The following is a 21,446-nucleotide window of genomic DNA, read 5'->3' as shown; positions in this document are numbered from 1 at the left end:
AAAACGCCAGCCCCATAGCCGAGGGTGTAGCAGCGGCGCCATATTGCCACCGGCGGCAGCAGCAGCGAATTCAGCGAGGCCAGTACAGCTACATCTGCGCACTCAAGAACAGTGAGTCAAATTGCGGGCCACAGAGGAGAAATCCCATTACTGTACTCACTGGGACTTGACCCAGTGGGGGAGGGGCGGTGGCAGAGATATCACACCATAGGAGAACGTGCAACCTGGCACCCCCCACAGTCTAAAGCAGCCTCTATCGACTCTCTGGGTCGGAGACTCTGTGATAAAACCCAGTAAAGGAGTAGTGGGGTCTGAGATACTACTGACTCGAGATCCAGAACACCTTAAGTGAAGTCATAGTGACCCAAGGGAAGAACCCAGAGAAGGCACAAACATCCGAAATCATGGGAAAGAGGAATAATACTGGAGCAATAAATGCCCACAACCCCACAACATCAGAACCCGATAAAACAGAAAATCAGAGATTTCTAGAAGATCAAATCAGGAAAATAACTGTAGAAATAATAGAGGTGCTTCGAAAAGAACTCAGAGAGAGCCAAAAAGAGATAAAGGATGCAATTAATGAAGTAAAGGCCTCAATTCAAAGCACAAACAACCGATTAGAACACATGGAGAACAGAATCTCGCTCTTAGAAGATGAGCAATCCAAAAATGAACGCATAGTTTCTAATCTAGAAAAAAATATCCGACAGCAGGAATCTGATATTGAAGAAATATGGGCCCATTTTAAGAGAGCTAACCTAAGAATAATTGGAATAGAGGAGGGAAAAGAAAGTGAAACCAAAGGGATCAACAATCTCTTCAAGGAAGTAATAGCAGAAAATTTTCCAGACATAGAGCAAGAGGTCGATACACAGGTCCAGGAAACTTATAGAACTCCCTTTAGACAGGATCGGAGAAGAGGATCCCCACGCCACATAATTGTCAAAATGACCAATGTGGAAGCCAAGCAGAGAATCTTAAAGGCAACAAAAGCAAAGGGCCAAGTGACATTCAGAGGCAAGCCAATTAGAATCACTCCAGACTTCCCAAACCAAGTTATGAGAACCAGAAGGGCTTGGAGTAACATATTCCCAATTCTGAAAGAAAACAACTTCCAGCCAAAAATTTCCTACACAGTAAAACTTTCTATCAAATTAGATGGAGAAATAAGAAGCTTCCATGACAAACAGAAACTGAAGGAATTTGTCTTCAAAACCAGCACTAGAGAAAATACTCAAAGAGATTAACTACAAAGAAGAAATAGGTAACACACACCAGAACTAGAGAAACAAGATTTTCTATCCAACAGACAACTAAGACTGATTATCTGTGGAGATTCATTATTTATGTTAGTCTTTTACCTATCTCTAAAGGGTATTGTTTGCCTTTATTGTTGTTAATTTTTAGGATTTCTAGTTGGAATATTAATATACCTTCAGATATAGCAATTGGAAATATTTTATCCCATTCTATTAGTAACTGTTGACTCTGTTTACATTGTCTTTGGATATACAATATTTTTTTTATTTTTTAGGGAGTTTGTATACGCTTCTGTTGCCTGTGCCATTGAAATCATAACCAAGAAATCACTGCCAATTTCAATGTTGTGAGGTTTAATGACCCAGATTTTCTCCTAAAAGTTTATAGTCTTAAGATTTATATTTAGGTCTTTTATCTATTTTGAGTTAATATTTGTATATGGGATTAGGTAAGGGTCCAATTGTATTCTTTTCCATGTAATTATTATGTTTCAACAATATTTAGTTAAAAGATTAATATTTCCACCACCAAATGTTCGTGGAAACCTTGTCAAAAATAACTTGACAATATAGGGAAGAATTTAGCTCTAGGCTTTATTTAACTCCAATGGTTTATATATCTGCCTTTAGAATAGTACTACACTGTTTCAATTATTGTAGCTTTATATGGTTTGAAATCAGAAAATATATATCTTCTAGCTTTGTTCTTTTTCAAGATCATTTTGGGTACCCAGAGTCCATATTCCATTTTAGGATAGATTTTTTTCTGAAAAATAAATATACAAATATATGATAGTTTCACCTAAAAAATAGAAAAAAATATTCTCTGGTAAGAAAGAAAGCAAAAAGAAATATTGAAATGTCATCTTTAAGTCATCAAAAGCTTGGTATCAGACAAATGAAACTGTTATGTGAGATTACCATTTTTAATTTTAGATAAATTGCCATAATACTAGATGTCAACTACTAAGCCAAGCATGGGAGGGAGGGATAGGGAGAGAATGGGGTGGGGAATGGGTGGGGGCTGACTGGGAAAAGTGTGCAAGTATGTCTACAAAAGTATGTATCCTACTATGATGTATGAATACAGTGCACCAATAAAAAAAATAAAAAAAATAAAAAAAAACTATAAAACATTAAAGAAAGAAAATGAAGACCTTGGAAGATGGAAAGATCTCCCGTGCTCGTGGATAGGCAGAATAAATGTCATCACAATTGCCATTCTGCCAAAAATGATTTATAGATTCAATGCAATTCCCATTAAAATACCAACTACATTCTTCACAGACCGAGAAAAAGCAATCATGAACGTTATATGGAAAAAGAAAAGACCCAGAATAGCCAAAGCAATTCTCAGCAACAAGAATCACGCAGGAGGCATCAGAATCCCAGACTTCAAACTATACAATAGATCAATAGTAGTAAAAACAGCATGGTACTGGCACAATAAGAGGTACACTGACCAGTGGAACAGAATAGAAGATACAGAAACAAATCCACACACCTACAGTCAATTAATCTTTGACAAAGGGGCCAAACTCATACGCTGGAGAAAAGACAGCCTTTTCAACAAATGGTGCTGGGAGAACTGGCTATCCATTTGTAGAAAGATGGAACTAAACCCCTATATCTCACCATGCACAGGAATCAACTCGAGATGGATCAAAGACTTAGAAATCAGACCAGAGACTGTGAAATTATTAGAGGAGAACATAGGCTCATCACTACAACATATAGGCACAGGCAGTAACTTTCTCAACAAAACCTCCAAAGCTCAGGAAATTAAAGCAAGAATCAACAAGTGGGATAGCATCAAACTAAAAAGTTTCTTCTCATCAAAGGGAACCATCAAGAACCTAAAGAGGAAGCCTACAGAATGGGAGAAGATCTTTACCAGTCACCACTCCGATAGGGGGGCTAATATCCAGAATATACAAAGAGCTCAAAAGACTCTGCACTAGCAAAACAAACAACCCAATCAAGAAATGGACAACTGAAATGAATAGACACTTTACAAAAGAGGAGATACAAATGGCCAATAGATTCATGAAAAGATGTTCTTCATCATTAGCCATCAGGGAGATGCAAATCAAAACTACACTGAGATTCCATCTAACCCCAGTCAGATTGGCAAGCATAAAGAAATCAAACAATAATAAATGCTGGCGAGGATGTGGGGAAAGAGGAACTCTTTTACATTGTTGGTGGGAGTGCAAACTAGTTCAGCCACTATGGAGATCTGTGTAGAGATTCCTTAGAAAACTGGGAATAGATCCAACATACGATCCAGCTTTACCACTCCTGGGTATTTTTCCAAAGGGGTTGAAAACAGAGAACTACAGCAACATATGCATACCTATGTCCATAGTAGCACAATTTGTAATAGCCAAAATTTGGAAACAACCTAGGCCCCCATCAACAGATGAATGGTTTGCAAAGTTATGGGAAATACACACAATGGAATTCTATTCAGCTATAAAGAAGAACAAAATCACGTCATTTGTAAGAAGATGGAAAGGGCTGGAAAGCATTATGTTAAGTGAGATCAGCCAAACACAGAGAATGGACATATGTTTCCTCTAATATGCCCAAACGAGTGAGCACTGGGGATACCAGAGGGACTCCAGATAATGGAAGGGAAATCTCAGCAAAGTTTGAATGGAAAACTAAGAAAGGAAAGAGGCTGAACTTGACTGATAAGCGGCTATTTCCAAATAGGTGTAAAAGTACGAATATAGCAAGGTTAGCTTGGGTATTAAGTATTGGGAGGGGGAAGGGAAACGGGGGGGAGGGGGCACCAAATACAGATTAAATGTATAACATGTACTTTCAATAAAATAAATTTTTTAAAAAAGGAGATCAGAATAAGTGATTTGATAAAAGTATAAGAAGAAAACAAAAGTGAAGGCTATGTCCTAAGGACATAATTTAGTTTTACACAGTGGGAACTCTAGGCTTTAAATAGGCTTTAGAAGAATACTTTAGGCAAAGTAAAAAATGGTATCTAAAGCTGGGTGTGGTAGCTGTAATCCCAGTAACTTGGAAGGCTAAGACAGAAAAAATTACAGGTTCAAAACCAGTCTCTGCAATTTAGTGAGATTCTCAGCAACCTAAGAGACCCAATTTCAAAACAAAAAGTAAAATACGGCTGGGGGTGTAGCTTGGAGATAGAGTACCGGTGGGTATAATCTCAAATATCGTAAAAATAAATGAATAAATAAATAATATCTTTATCTAGAAAAAGAAATAAAAGAGTACAAATTTTACTTATGACACAGAAAAGACTTACACATTTTAAGAAATTTTACTAAAAATAAAAATCAAAGTATTTATTTTAATTCAGTAAGTCATAAAATTCCATAGAATTACAAAGCCAGCTCTTCAAGTATTCTATGTAACTGAGGTTTTATTTTGTCTTTGCATATAAACTCTTCATAGAGAAGGAACTATATTTTAAAAATATTGATGTACTTACTTAAAATTTCATCTATATTCTCTGTGTCAAGACTTGTTATTTCAGTTGTCACAGGAGTAAAAACCCAGGTTACCTGAAAATATAAAAAGTGTGATATTAATAAATGTTTCTACAAAAAGCAAATGAAGCAATCTAAGAGAATTATGAATGGAGTTGATTCCATTTGTTCCTTAGAAAATCACTTACTAGTTGATGATTTTTTTTGGCGGGGGGTGGTACTGGGGATGGAACCCAGGGGCATTCTACCTCCGAGCTATACCCCCAGCCCTACTTTTCATTCTTTATTTTGAAACAGGGTCTCTCTGAGTTGCAAAGGGCCTCACTAAGTAGTAGCTGAGGCTGTCTGAGAATTTGAACCACAATCCTCCTGTCTTAGTCTCCTAAATGCTAAGATTACAAGCGTGAACCACCACATCCAGCTTTATTTACCCATTTAAATGAATGCTTGCAACAACTTTACAGCACAAGAAAATATTTGCCATATTATCAGTTTTGAAAGTATTAACATAAAACCAAAGCTAATCTGGTTTTGTACAATTCCATCCTATCATGTTTCTAAAGTAAAACAAAATAATGAAGAACCAAGAAAGACTTTCACCAATTGTAGACTGGAAGCACTGTGTCAAGTAGGAGATAATTAAATTAGAAAAAGAATGATTTTGCTTTCACTTTAATGTGCCCCAAATCCAAAGTTTTGTTTTTTGTTTTTTTTTTTTTTTGCGGGTGTGGGGATGGAACCCGGGGACATTTTACCTCCGAGCTAAATCCCCTGCCCTATATATATTCTTTATTTTGGAACAGGGTCTCAAAAAGTTGTGGAGGGCCTCACTAAGTAGCTGAGGCTGTTGGCGAACTGCGACCCTCCGGTCTCAGCCCACGGAGTTCTGAGATTACAAGCGTGTACCACCACACCTAGCTTATTTTTACTTTTTGGTTTGGTTTGGTTTGGTTTGGTTTGGTGGTACTGGGGTTCCTGGAAACCCTTCTACCTCTGGGCTATACTCCCAGACCTATTTTTCTACTTTTTTTATTTGGAAACAGGGTCTCTTAAGCCAGCTGAGACTGGCTTTGAACCTGCACGATCCTCCTGTCTCCGCCTCCCAAGCACGGGGATTACAAGTGTGCGCCTCCACGCCCAGCCCTATTTTTACTTATCTTAAAAAGTAGTATTTACTCTTAGGTTAAATCTTTGGAAACACTGTATTTGTTGATCATAGAGTTTTTATTCAAAACACAGCTTGTGTATGGAAATTCACTCACCATATCACTGCTTTTATTGAGGAACAAATAACGTCAGGTTCTAATCAGAATACTCAAAAGTATTCCTTTGATCATCCATTTCATGGTTACTGTAGCATAACAGTGGCAACTAAAAAATTTATAATTCACCAATAATTCAGTCTAAATAAGAGACATGTTCATGCTAGCATGTAAATAATCCCAGCTAACTTTATAGATTTGGTTTTTTCTGAGAAAACACCTAAGGAAAAGACTAAGTCTTATATTACTGTTACCATAATGGTGTGGCCAGTAAGTGTCCTCCGGTAACCAGTAAATTATATTTTCTTAAAGGCTAAATGATTTTCTTAAAGGCTAAATGATCTCCAAATAATCTTACTTATATAAGTAATTTTGCTATTTTTTTAAGTTATTGGTGGAATTTTGCTATTTTTAATGTCTTGAAATTTAATGGAAAGATGAGAATTTCCTCACTCGTCATTATTTATTATTGGTGTGGTTCAGGATATACTAACAGCACAATACCTTGCCTTGGTATTTGAGAATACAGCAGAAGCAGAAAGATGTTTCTGACCTTCTCCTGCCCATTTCCATAAACAATTCTCTGATCTTCTAAAGTAGGTCATAAGACCCTCATGAGAGTTATCCTCCCTAGACCTGGAAGAAAAGAATCTCCCTATCTCTTAATCCATAGAGATACCAAGAAGAATCAGGACATTATCATTAGATCATATCCCCTTTCGTCCATTTATACTACTTTCTCCATGACTGTAAACTTTTCACCAAAAAAAGCATACTTTTCCCTATTTCTTTAGGTCATCGTTTCGAAGGACATCCAGTCACATAAAACTTATACTATATAAATAAATGTGCATACTCTTCTCTTATTAATCTGTCTTTTGTTACAGATGTCTCAGCCATGAACCTAGATATGGATGAGGAAAAAAATTTTTCTCTTCTACAATCACTGAACATCTCACTACCAGATCCTTCTCTCATGAGTTTATAACCAACTTGAAATTACTGTAGAACCCAATTATATTAGTACAGCAAAATTTTATAGCTGTGTGCTAGAGAAAAAACTAAAGGACAAAAAACAATTATCACACAGTAAAAATGTTGGTCATTAACAAAGTCAAGTCGGTAAAGAACTCAAAATTATGTATAGAGTGCCTACCAAGTACTGAGGGGACAAATACATAAAGCACAGTATGCTCTGCCTCAAGGAGCTCTCAAATTAGCAGTGATGGTAAAGAGCGGAATAAATGTGACAAATGCCAGATTATAGATAGTGGTCTTTGGAGCCTAAATTAAGAGTTACTACCTATCAAATATAAATATACTTTTATTTGGTACATTTAAACTTGAGGAGCTAGCTATTGCCTACTCAAATATATGTTCACAGAGAATTTTTAATACACTTTTATCAGTATAATTATTCATCATAGTGATATGCAAAGTGATACAAATGTACATGTGCACACCAATTAATACATTTCCCTCTGCATCTCCCCCTACGACATCCTCCCTGTGCATGTTAGCGAGATTGGCAGTGATACCTTCATATATGGACATTATTTGAACTGTTTCTTTACTTGGTCCTCCTTTTTTCCCTCCCCAATGCCCACCCTCAATTTAATCTTAAATTCTAAACTGCTTCTTATTTTGAAATATTTATATGGCAAAAACATTTATATGCTAGGTAATAGCATAAATAAAGCAATGATCAATTGGGCTATATTAAACAGATAACAACTACTTTAAAACACTGTACTGATGAATATGCAACTGACAGACTGGCATTTAGGTCACAGTGGTGCTTGTTCAGATAGCCCAAAGCAAGAAGCTGTCTCTAACCAACTCAGTATCTCCTCCCTGAAGGGAGTAAACAAGGAGTCTCCTATTATCATTAACATTTCTATTAATATGCAGTATAAAAGGAAAGGCAGGTTGTTTATTTGAATTCTTAGCAAGCTTCCCAAGTCTGACAAATTGTTTCTTTTCATGTCAGCCTTGAGCAGAAATAAGATTCTTTTAGGGAAAAATCTTTATGTGTCAAATGTTATAGGGCTTAAGTAAAATAAAGACAAGTAGCTCCAGGTCAAGAAGTGAGGATGGGAATCATTTTTTTTTTTAGACTTGAAGGAAACTTAAAAAAAATTTTAAACAAAAACGAATGAAGAAATTTTTAACAGATCTTAATAGTCACGGAGAAAATAGCCTTTAATGATGAACATTATTATCAATATGAGAGCCTATATAAGCATACAGACTCTCAAATAAATTTAGGAACTATTTTACAACTTGGCCATTCTCTTTAGAGCATTAGCTTATTTTCTTGCTAAGAAAGTAGTGGACAGGGAGACTTCCCAGTCAGCATCCACAATTCATTAGATTACTCCAACATACATTTACTGTACCAGCTATTAAACATTTCAGTCTCAGATATCTAACGATGAGATCTTATCTAAGAGAAAGGCACACCAGTGAAACAGGCAATATTACACAAAAACTCATTTAAGAAACAGTAACAAACTAGCTTTAAAGCAAGTAAAGAATGCTTTCTTCTGTGACAAAGAGGGTTTTTAAAAACTGAGGTGCCTGTGAGAACTACAAAGCGTTTCTTTCCTTAAACTTCCCTGTATCCTCCATGGCATTAGCTAGCCAAACCAGTGCACTAGATGCACGCTGTATCTTTTGAAGCTGGCCAGCGGCCCCACTGATCTTCCTGCTTCCTTACATGGTCTACTGGTCTATTAACCTGACATGCTGTCTTCCTACCACTGCATGATCAGCTCTCTAAGGACTGATCCCCTTTTCCAGAAAGCTTTGGTTTTCCTGGTAGAAAGTGACTCCCCCTTCTCCAATAATCCAACCTGTTCCACAAGATCAAGACAGAAAAAGAGTAAATGAAGGGAATGGGGGATACTGAGAAATTAAAACTCTCTAGATTAGTTGAAACAAGATACAGATAATTAAAGTTAACTCATGATAAGATATTTTAGAAATAAAATTTGAAACCATTTTTAAAGCCCTATCTCAATGTTAAGTGGGATTTTAATTGCTATAATAACATGTATCCATGGCTCTACTACCACACACAAATACTCTGGCACTCACTGCTAAACCCAAGCTCCAGTCCTTTTTTTTAAAAAAAATCAACAATTAAGCCGGGCATGGTGGCTCACACTGGTAATCCCAGCATTCTGGAGGCTAAGATAGGAGGATCACTGTTCGTGGACAGTCTCAGCTACTTAGTGAGGCCCTTTGTAACTCAGTGAGACCCTGTTTCAAAATAAAGAATCAAAAATAAGGCTGGGGGTGTAGCCCGGAGGTAGAATGCCCCTAAGTTCCATCCCCTATACCATAAAAAAAAAAAAATTAACAACTGAATAAGACACTAATCCAACAAAATCTTCAAAATTATGAATTATCAATATATATTAGAAATACATTATTAAAGCTTCTCTGTATTTAAGTTTAAAAATAAATAAATTTCCCCATTAAGACCAGCAGTTACCATCTAAATATATTCTTAGCCGGGCGTGGTGGCACACGCTTGTAATCCCCGCGCTTGGGAGGCTGAGTCAGGAGGATCGCACGGGTTCGAAGCCAGACTCAGCTACTTAGTGAGGCTCTCAGCAACCTAGTGAGACCCTGTTTCCAAATAAAATATAAAAAAAAAAGTCTGGGAGTATAGCCCCGAGGTAGAAAGCCTCTGGGTTCCACCCCCAGTACCACCAATAAACAAACAAACAAACAAACAAACAAACAAATAAATATATTATTAATGGGAACTACTACAACACTTTTTTTTAAAATTTTTTACTTTTATTTATTTTGGTACTAGGGATTGAAGTCACAAGTGTTTTACATTTGAGATACACTCCCAGCTCTATTTTGTTTTTTGTTTTGAAACAGTGTCTTGCTAAATTGCTCAGGCTCTCTTGTCTCAGCCTCCCAAGTATTGGGATTACAAACTTGAGCCACAATGCTTGGCTTTACCAGACTCTTTAAATTAAATGTCTCTTTTCAATTTAGCTTGCCTGGAGAGGCCAGACTAATCTCTCTGAATGCTGCTTCATGAATATCAATTCCTCTACCATAAAACCGCTCAGGGTTTTCTGACTATAGTATAAAAGTCTCACTCCTACACCTGGCATTTCGGGCCATTCACAAACTAGCCTGTACTGCCTTTTCCTGAGTCACATTCTACTACTTCCATTCATACCCCCCACACTCCAACTAAAATGAATCCATTTAGAGTAACCATATATTCTATTTGTCCATAACCTCTGGCTTATTTGAGAGACCTCAGTTCATACCTATTGCCCTGGGATTTCATTAATAACATGACCCCTTTTGTGGGTCCTAGTTCAGGCAATTAATTAGTTGTCATTCTACATTTAGTAGATCATTAGTAACTAAGAGGAACTGCATGAAGATCTTCACAAATCCTAAATTATTAATCCTACAATGTCCTCTCATGTAACATGGTAAACTAAAAAACAGAATGAATGTAAACAGAGAAGAATAAAAATAGACTATGATATCACTGAATTGAAACACTAGGCTCTAAGCAAGGTAATAAAACCAGTAACCCAGAAAAATTGCTACATGATTCTTCCAAAGGCTGCTCACAAACTGTCCAAATTCTGGAAGTTATAAATCCAAGAATGCAAGGGACCTACACTGACTACAATTCCTAAAATAGGTCGCATTATTCTCCTACTTTGCTCATGCAGTTTTCTCTGTTGGAACATCTAGTTTTCAGGACCCAGTTCAAAAGCTACCTTTTCTGTGAAGTTTTTCCTCAAGGTCGCAGACAATGGTGATTCATTTCTCTCCACTGTGAACTAGAGCATTTTCTGTAGGGTATTAACATATAATAATTATTATTATTTTGTATGTGTGTATGGCACTGGGGATTGAATCCAGGGGTGCCCTACAGCTGAGCTATACTCCTAGCTCCATTTTATTTTGAAAAGGGACGCTTAGGGCCTTGCTAAACTAAGGCTGTCTTCTTATTTGCTATCTTCTTGACTTAGCCTTCCACATACTGGCGTTATAGGCGTGTGCCACCACTTCCAGCAACCACATTATTATTATTTTTTTCTTAAAGAAAGACATACATTAATTGTATTCTTAAAATGGCTATTTGTGCTAGAAAGTTCCTTCCTCCAATAGATCACATGAAGTTTGAAAGCAGAGACTGCACCTTATTCAGTTTTGTATGACACAGATCACTGACTGCTCAGACCCTCTTTGTACAAAAAAAAAAAGCATTCAAATAGGTACTAAATAAATGACTACATAGGCCAATGAATAGATTATGTTAAATTCTAACAATTCAGAGAGAGGGCGCTAGAGATGAGACGTGGGAGCAAAGGGCCCCAAAATGAGAAGAGCTAACAAAAATTTTTACATGTTTGAGGAAAGTAAAGTTCTCAAATTGAAATCTCCACTACAATTTGCTTTTAATGAGTTGACAGTGAAAAGCACAATACTTGATGAGAATTCATGGACTTAGAAGGAATCTTCCCACTCCTAGGAAAAGGTCCTCTACATCTCTGCCTAGGAGCTATCATGAGCTCATAATCCCTTCCCTGATCCCCTCCCTCAAATGTTCTTTTGCATGAGGTACAGGCACTTGAGCACATGCACTATTGAAATGTACGAACAACTTTGAGATCTATTATGTACAGCATGTGACTCTAATTAATAATGAAAGTTTATTTGAAAGTTGTTAAGAGATTAGATTTTAAATGTTCTCATAAAAATGTTAGATATATAAGGTGATAGACATTGTAATTAGCTTAATTTAATAATTTCACAGCATATACATACATCAAAATACTACATTGTTCATTATAATATCAGTAAATTATGGTCAGAAAAAGAAAAGTGATGTTAGATTAATAGATAAAAAACCAACATTTCTTGTATTGTGCTATATTTAAAGTGAAAAATAATGACTTGGGACGAGTACGACCAGATGCTAATAAAACATCAGGCAGAATAAGTTATCAAATGATTATTTGTTAACAAGATCCATGTCCACTGAAGCATTTGCTAGGCTTCATGTGTTCCATTATGACATGAGTTTAGAAAACAAGAAGTATTCCCAGTGAATGTGTTTAAAACTTAATATCCTAAAACCTTGCTATTCAAAGTACAGCCCCTGACCAGCAGCAATGGAAGCTGAAGAAATGAAGAATGTCAGGACCCAGCCCAAACCTTGTGAATCAGAACCTTCATTTTTTTTTTTTTTTTTGGTGGTACTGGGGTTCCTGGAAGCCCTTCTACCTCTGGGCTACACTCCCAGACCTATTTTTACATTTTTATTTGGAAACAGGTTCTCCTAAGCCAGCGCGCGGGCTGGCTTCTAACCTGCGCGATCTTCCTTTCTCTGCCTCCCAAGCGCGGGGATTACAAGCGTGCGCCACCACGCCCGGCAGAACCTTCATTTAATAAGATCCCCAGACTGTCCCTTCTGGTCAGCATCCTTGCAGCTATAATCTTAAAGACTGACCATGTAAATGAGATGAAAGAAGATTTGTTTTCTGATGGTGTCAGGTTTAGTCCATGTGAGGCCAGGAATCTAGGATCTGAGGGTATGTTGACAGTAAGCAAAGAAAAGGAGGGCACATGGCTGTGCTCACATCATAAATCCCAGAAGGAAGAGATGGAGCCATGGGAGGAGAAACCACATACATCATCTCCAAGGCAGCACCCCGGAGACCACCTCCTGCAGCCACACTCTACTGGCCTACAGGTACCACCCAGGTAAATCCATTACTATGGATTTCTTCACTTCTGGGATTACAACCCTCATGACTCAATTATATCAACCCTGAATATTAATAAATGAGCTCTTTAGGGGACATTTTATATCTAACTATAACAATCCCTCCGTACATTAGCCTTTAGAAAGCATTCCTTTAGAGAGTATACCTTTTTATGCAAGCAGTAAGCATGTAAACGCATTTTAAACACTACAAGTTGCAACCGCAAACAAATACACAAGAACAAGTAAGATTCATTTGTGACAATTCTGGAATGACATGGATTTTGCTGTGAATTTAGAAAATACAGCATCTGTAATATTATGAGAAATTCACATAGATGCTAATTTTTTAAAGTAGACTGCCTTCTACTTAAAAATAGTTTAAGTAGATATTTCTGCATGAAATTACTGGTGTAAAATAGAAACGTCAATGGAGGATGTTTCCATCCCTGTGGCATTACTGTTGTCGGTGGCATCACTTCCTCCAGCATTCTGCAGTAATAGCTTAGTGTATTTGCTAACCCTTTCATTTACTTGTCTTTCTGTTGGGAGAGTCTCAAAGCCTTTTACAATGTCTTTCCTATAGCAAAAAAAAAAAAAAAAAAAAAAAAAAGTGATATATCAGTCAACCGCTTCCTTCCATTTCTACTTCAGATTGACAAGTCAAGCTACCACCTGAAGTCTCAATGCCTTGAGACCCAGGTGCTTCTCCTCCCAGGAGGCCACCTCTCCGACTACAATGTCAGTCCGCTCCTACTCTCAGTTTTGCATTAAGCTGGCAGGCAACAGAAGCATAAAGGTTTGCAGCTAGCTGCAAGGAACTTGGAGATGTTGAAAGGTCCCTGGGGAAAAGAAGCTGAGGCTGACAGGAACTAAGGGCCTTGAAGCTGGGTATCAATCAAGGCATATCTCATTCTGTTAGTACTCTCAGAAGCAGTATAATGAGCTAGAAGTTCAGAGAGAAAGGGAAAATAGACTAAGTATAGAGTAACACTGGCAAGCTGCTTTAACCCTTAAATTGCTCAGACATAACTGTCCTATACAATCAGTGCAACACGTGTTTGGTCTATCAGAACTAATCTGTACTTATAAAGAAACATCCGAATATAACAAGCATTACTCTAACTCAAAATATGTGCAGACATGTTTGGGATTACAAATTCTTTATTAAAAAAATTAAATATAGGTAATATAACCCCAAAACTCAAATTCAGCCAGTAACAACCATGAACAAGTAAAAATAAATTGTTATAATTCATAAATGTTTGCAATTATTTGATCACACATGGATTTTCTCTAAAAATTGATGTCACCTATGATTTGTCACTATATCTAAAAATGGATGAAATTATGTACCTTTCTGGCCTACAGAGAGAACCTTGTTATTAAGAGATTTCCTGAGCTGGGATGAGCTTCTTGATGTGTGAAAAAGATTATTTTGCTCTTCTAGTTCTAGCAATTGCAATACTGACAAAGCATCGAATCAGGAGAAAAGTCAAGCTGAGAATGGTTTTCTTTTTTCTGTACACACCCTTTGAACATGGGAGTGGTAGCGATGAGGAATATCCTATTCATTACAACGGATTTATGATGGATTTATCTGGGTGGTAACCTAGGCGGGTGGGGTAGGCTAGAGGAAGAGGCCCCTAAGGTGTGGCCTTGGATTCTGTATGGTCACTGATCCCTGTGCTTCCACTCTCTGTAATGTGAGAAGAGGAGCCTGTGTGCTCTCTTCATCTCTGCTTCCTGACGCCTTGCCCTGAGATTCACAGACCCCAGTTTCACATGGACTGAACCAAAAATCTCCAAGAAACTGAGCATATAAATCTCTCCTTCTCTGTGTTGTATGGTCAGGCCCGTTGGAGTATAACAATAAGATTTTTCTTTTCTTTTCTTCTGTGGTACTAGAAATTGAACCCAGGGACACTCTACCTGAGCTACACACCCACCCCAGCCTGATTTTATTTTCATTTTGAAACAGGGTCTTACTAAATTCTGAGGTTGCTCTTAAACCTGCAACCCTCCTCCTGTCTCAGCTTCCCACATACTGGGATTACAGGTGTGAGCCATTGCGCATGGCATAACTGTTCTACTTTGAGTTGCACTCTACTTCCTGCCCATGATACCTGATGAAAGGAAGTTTCCTTAAGAGAGTGCCATGGTTTGGATCTCAAACCTCCTACAAGTGCCATGTGCTTAAGGCTTGGATGCCAGCCTGTAACACTAATGGTACGGGAAACTTAGGAGGAGGGGTCTAGAGGAAGGAAGTTAAGTCACTGGAGGAGTGTTTTAGACGAGAAATTGGAACCCTAGCCCTTTCTTCTCTCTACTTTCCAGTCACCACTGAGTGAGTAGCCTCCTCCATCACATGCTGTTCACCGTGATGTAATGCCTTGACAGTGGCCAAAGGGCAACAGGGCCAAGTGATCATGGACTGAAACCTCTGAAACCATGAACCAAAATAAATTTATCCTCCTTTTAAGTTAATTTTCTCAAGTATTTTGTCATAGTACCAGAAAGCTTTTTAACAGAGAGTAGAAATGTTGGCTCACCCAATCTTGTTCATTCATTCTACAAATATTCACTGAGTAGTCTATAGTATAGTATAGTATAGTATAGTATACTATAGTACAGTATAGTATAGTCTATAGTATAGTATAGTACCTATGCTAGGTACTATAGAAAGTACCACTAACAACAACAAAACTTAACTTGACGTCAATCTAATCAAGCCCAAAAGCTGGTGTATAGCTAACCCTGGAGTAGAGCAACATGTAAATGACACTGCGAGGATGACAGCAGCCATTGTCAAAATACGGAAAATTTTACAGAAAACACGACAGCCTGTATTCACTTGGGCTCCCCCAAGAAGTGGACCCTGAGACAAGGAAGCAATATTCCGGAGATGGAGGAATGGGGAAATGAGACCAGAAAGGAAGACAGCCATTATACTTTAGTGGGTAAGCTACAATGGTTTAGGATACTAAAAAATGATATTACTAAAGTTTTCATTTAGCATTCTAAAAATAAAGTTTCTAGGTTTATACAGAACAGACACTGGTATCTCCTAAATTGTATAATAAATTAGTTAACCCTTTTATTTATCAACTTTGTGCTGTTGGTATAAGGCATATACACTCTACGCTGTAAAATGTGAAGGAAATACCTCCTACACAAAAGAATGACTTTATTTTACTACTAAACATATGGCCCTGACTGTTCGTGACAAGTAAGCAGCCTCCAATGAAAAACTTCTTTACTGAAATATCTGGCTTCTTATTTTCCACATTTGCTTTGTTCTTGAATGACTCAGACTTTATAGCTTCTTATTCCTGAGTACTGTGTTCTAGGGTAAGCATTTTATTAACAAATCACAATATAATTTTTTTGTGTGTGGTACTGGGAGTGAAACCCAGGAGCTTTCTACCTTGGGGCTACACTTCCAGACCTATTTTATACTTTATTTGGAAACAGAGTCTCACTAAGTTGCTGAGAGCCTCACTCAGTAGCCGAAGCTGGCTTTGAACCTGTGTGATCCTCCTGTCTCAGCCTCCCAAGCGCTGGGATTACAAGCGTGTGCCACCATGCTCGGCACTTATAATTTTATTATTATATAGACCTAAAGCATTAGTCTACAATTTACTTTAAAAATCTTTATCTTCACAACTATATTACTTCTAAATCAATTTGAAATATTACTTAGAAATAGTCATTGAGAAGTAATATAGTTGTTAAAGATACCTATCCTAATTAAATGAATGGAAGAAAGAATCTTTAATCCTGACCCATAAAACACATGCTATTTACATTATCTGTATTTAAAAATAAACAGATTTGCCTTTCCCTCATTTGGTATAATATTTCATTGGTGACAGCCTCAAAGCTTTCAAATATATTAAAGATCATTAACTGTGCCCACCTATAATCCCAGTCTTTGGGAGGCTAAAGCCGGTTCCCTTAGCAAGATTCCGTTTAAAAATAAAATGTTTTTTAAAAGGCTGAGGGTGAGCCAGGCGTGGTGGCGCACACTTGTAATCCCAGTATTTGGGAGGCCAAGGCAGGAGGATCACAGTTCGTGGACAGCCTCAGCTACTTAGTGAGGCCCTCCGCAACTTAGTGAGACCCTGTTTCAAAATAAAAAATAAAAAATAGGGCTGGGGGTGTAGTTCGGAGGTAGAAAGCCCCTGGGTTCCATCCTCAGTACTGCATAAATAAATAAATAAATAAATAAATAAATAAATGGCTGAGGTATAGCCCAGAAGTAGAGCACCCCAGTGCCACTAAATCAATCTCGTGACCTCCATTACTACCATGTAGTAATTTAACTTTCTAAGCAGTCTTACAAAAAGACTATCAGAGAATAACACTGATTTGCTAAAAGAAAATCTGAATGTAGGAATCTCTTTTACTCACGTCTGTTCCCTTCTTCTTAGTTGCCACAAGATAGAGGTAAAGAAAGAAGGAACAATTAGTGGTCCAGTTAGGAACATACTGTTTTGTTTTGTTTTGTTTTCTGGTGGTACTGGGGTTCCTGGAAGCCCTTCTACCTCCGGGCTACACTCCAAGACCTATTTTATTTTTGGGAAACAGGGTCTCTTAAGCCAGCACCTGCGCAATCCTCCTGTCTCCGCCTCCCAAGCACGGGGATTACAAGCATGAGCCACCACACCCGGCTACATGCTCGGCTAGGAACATACTGTTTAACCCTCAAGACATTTTGGGTGAATCCCTTGTCAAAACTTAATAATACTTCTAGATTCTCCTCAATAAATATGATTATGCCATTTCGGCTAAAATAGATTATGGTTTTTTTGGTAAGTGAGTAACCCTGTATTAATACTTTTTTGTCTGGTTGGTGTTTTGGCACTGGGAATTGAAGCCACGAGTATTTTACTTTTAAGCTACAATCTAGTCCCTTTAATTTTTTATTTTGAAATTGAATCTTGCTAGGTTACTGAGGGTCTAACTAAGTCTAAGGCTGGCCTTGAACCTGTGATCCTCTTGTATTAGTACTTTAAGTCAAGAGTTTGATTGAATTTTAGCTGGGCATGGTGGTATATGCCTGTAATCCCAGTGTGAGGGAGGCTGAAACATGAAGATGGGTTTGAGTCCAGGGAGTGATAACTTATCAAAAACTTCCTTCAGGAGGGCGTAGTGGCACTCACTTGTAATCCCAGCATTCTGGAGGCTGAGACCAGAGGATCGCAGTTCGTGGACAGCCTCAGCTACTTAATGAGGCGTTCTGCAACTTAGTGAGACCTGGTTTCAAAATAAAGAATAAAAAATAGGGCAGGGGTTGTGGCTCAGAGGTTGAATGCCCCTGGGTTCCACCCCCAGACTCAAAAAAAAAAAAAAAAAAACTTCCTTCAAAATGAAAATGCTCCTGGGTTCAATCCCCAGTACCACCCAAAACAGCAAAAATAGAATGTTGTTGATTTTTTTTTTTTTTTGTCAAATGGCCGCTCAGTATCTACTGAGATGGTTATGTGAGATCTCAAATATTAATAAGTCATTTAGGTCATATATATTTATAGACATATATGTACATTTTTACTTGATTCCTGCTTTATAAGCACTGCTGCTCAATTCGCATAGGAAAATTATGGAACCAACCTTGGTGCTTATCAAGAGATGAATAGATTACAAAATTATGGGAAATATACACAACAGAATTCTACTCAGTAATAAAGAACAAAAATTATATCATTTGCAGGAAAATAGAAGAACCTGGATAACATTAAGTGAGATTAGCCAGTCACAGAAAGTGAAAAGGCATATGTTTTCTTTAATATGTGCAGGCTAGGGAGTAACTGGGATACCAGAGGGACTCCAGATAATGGAGGAGAAACTCAGTGGAGCCAGGGAGGAGGTCTAAAGGAAGGGGAAGAGGAAGACTGAGGTTCACTAATGGAAATACTACCCTCAACTATGTGTTCATATGTGAATATTCCAACATCAATCTCAGTACTATGTAATGGAAAAAAAGAAAGTGGGGAAGTAGGGGCACACCAAGTACTATGTGCATGTATGTGCATGTATGCATGAATGTTCTTTTTTTTTTTTTTTTAACGGGTCTGAGGATGAAACCCAGGGGCATTCGACCTCCGAGCTATACCCACTGCCCTATTTTTTATTCTTTATTTTGAAACTGGGTCTCACTGAGTTGCAAAGGGTCTCACTAAGTAGCTGAGGCTGTCCATGAACCGCGATCCTATGGTCTCAGCCTCCTGAATGCTGGGATTACAAGTGTGCGCCACCACACCCAGCTTTGTATGTTCTTACTTATACAAAAACTACATTGTTTTAAAGGGTGGTTCTTTTGATACACAGAAAGTTTTCTTTTTCTTATAGTAGCAATCACTATAATTAAATCTTTTATTCTTCCATACATAGACTGCATAGTGTTATTCTACTCACCTTTATTAAAATGCTGAATTATGTTAGTTTCCTATATCCAAATGTCTACGGTAGCTCACTGGAGGACAAAATCCACAGCTAATTCTGGCTCCATCCTAACCTTCAAACTCGGTGCCGCACGCTTGTAATCTCAGCATTTGGGAGGCTGAGACCAGAGGATCGCGGTTCGCAGACAGCCTCAGCTACTTAGTGAGGCCCTCTGCAACACAGTGAGACCCTGTTTCAAAATAAAAAATAAAAAACCGGGCAGGAGGTGTAGCTCGGACATCGAATGCCCCTGGGTTCCATCCCCAGACCCACAAAAAACAAAAACAACAACAACAAAAAACTTTATCAAACTTTATTTTTCAATGATACACTACTTGAATTTCCATGTCCAGGGTTACTCACTCACTTTATCCATAGGAAATACTGTTCATCTGACCTGAATGACCTTGCTTTTTTTCTGCTCTCTCTCACTCTCAAATTTTTCTAGCATGCCTTCCAGAAGCCTTATAGTACTTTTGCCATCTCAATAGAAAAATGATAACCTCTAGGAAGTTAGACAAACCCTCCTCTGGTTACAAACTTTCAATTTACAGACTGAAAAGTTTTCACAGATGGAAAGCAAACAAAACCACTAGTGTCCCGCCTATCATCACAACAGATGGAATTATCTATCTCTAATATAATGTTTCATTCCAGACTTAGACATTAACAAATTCAGTTCAGAACCTAAACATAAAGAGAAATGCTCCTATATATTTTAATAATTTCCATTCACACACATATGATTTGTTTTAATGGTACTAGTTTTAATTACCTACAATATTTACTGATATTAAATTACCCAGCTTTGGCTATCCATTTGTAGAAAAATGGAACTAAATCCTTACCTCTCACCATGCACAGGAATCAACTCGAGATGGATCAAAGATTTAGAAATTAGACCAGAGTCTGTGAAGTTATTATAGGAGAGCATAGGCTCAACACTACAACATACTGAAACAGGCAGTAACTTTCTCAACAAAACCTCCAAAGCTCAGGAAATTAAAGCAAGAATTAACAAGTGGGATGGCATCAAACTAAAAAGTTTCTTCTCGTCACAGGAAACCATCAATAACCTAAAGAGGAAGCCTACAGAATGGGAGATCTTCACCAGCCACCACTCTGATAGGGGCTAATATCCAGAATATACAAAGAGCTCAAAAGACTCTACACTAGCAAAACAAGCAACCCAATCAAGAAATGGGCAATTGAAATGAATAGACATTTCACAAAAGAAGAGATACAAATGGCCAACAGATACATGAAAAGATGTTCTACATCACTAGCCATCAGGGAGATGCAAATCAAAACTATACTGAGATGCCACCTAACCCCAGTCAGAGTAGCAAACATAAAGAAATCAAATAACAAAAACTGCTGGCGAGGATGTGAGGAAAGAGGAACTCTTTTACACTGTTGGTGGGAGTGCAAACTAGTTCAGCCACTATGGAGATCTGTGTGGAGATTCCTTAGAAAACTGGGAAGAGATCCACCATATGATCTGGCTATACCACTCCTGGGTATCTTTCCAAAGGGGTTGAAATCAGAGAGCAACATATGCATACCTATGTTCATAGCAGCACAATTCACAATAGCCAAAACATGGAACCAACCCAGATCCCCATCAACAGATGAATGGATTGCAAAATTATGGGAAATACACACTATGGAATTCTATTCAGCTATAAAGAAAAACAAATCATGTCATTTGCAAGAACATAAAAGAGCATTATGTTAAGTGAGATCAGCCAATCACAGAAAGAGAAGGGACATATCTTTCCTCTAATATGCCCAAACTAGGGAGCACTGGAGATACTGGAGGGACTCCAGATAATGGAAGGGAAATCTCAGCAAAGTTTGAATGGAAAGACAGGAGAGGAAGAAGGCTGAACTTGATTAATGCGGGTCTACATCCAAATATGTGTAAGAGTATGAATATAGCATGCTTACCCTGTACAATCACTGGTGGGAGGGGGGTAAGGGAAAACGGGGGTGGGGGAGAGGGCACCAGCACAGTTTAAATAGTATACTATTTTCAATAAAAAATGTATAAAAAATAAACAGTGTGCACTGAAAAGTAAATAAATAATTATTCTAGCTCCTGACAATGAGTTGGTAAGTTTTGAAAACACAAAAAATCCTGATTTCTCTTAAAATATATGCCCTAAAGATTAGTGTCTGAACCTAGGGGCATTCTACCTCCAAGCTATACTTTTATTCTTTTTCGTTAGTTTTGAAA

General features: G+C 37.8%; 1 protein-coding gene across 1 annotated transcript in view; it reads right to left on the bottom strand.

The window, feature by feature from the left end:
- Nucleotides 1-21,446, bottom strand: part of ERP44 (endoplasmic reticulum protein 44) — a gene marked incomplete at its 3' end in the record, with an annotated part of 79,035 nt that overhangs the window by 45,566 nt on the left and 12,023 nt on the right. Inside the window, exon 2 of the mRNA XM_080708507.1 lies at nt 4,738-4,810. Within this exon, the coding sequence (XP_080564633.1) occupies nt 4,738-4,810 (73 nt within the window). The remainder of the gene's footprint in view (nt 1-4,737; nt 4,811-21,446) is intronic.

This window comes from Muscardinus avellanarius (genome assembly GCF_963383645.1).
Source record: "Muscardinus avellanarius genome assembly, chromosome: 13".
Classification (NCBI taxonomy): domain Eukaryota; kingdom Metazoa; phylum Chordata; class Mammalia; order Rodentia; family Gliridae; genus Muscardinus; species Muscardinus avellanarius.
This window is presented reverse-complemented; position numbering and strand designations above follow the sequence as displayed.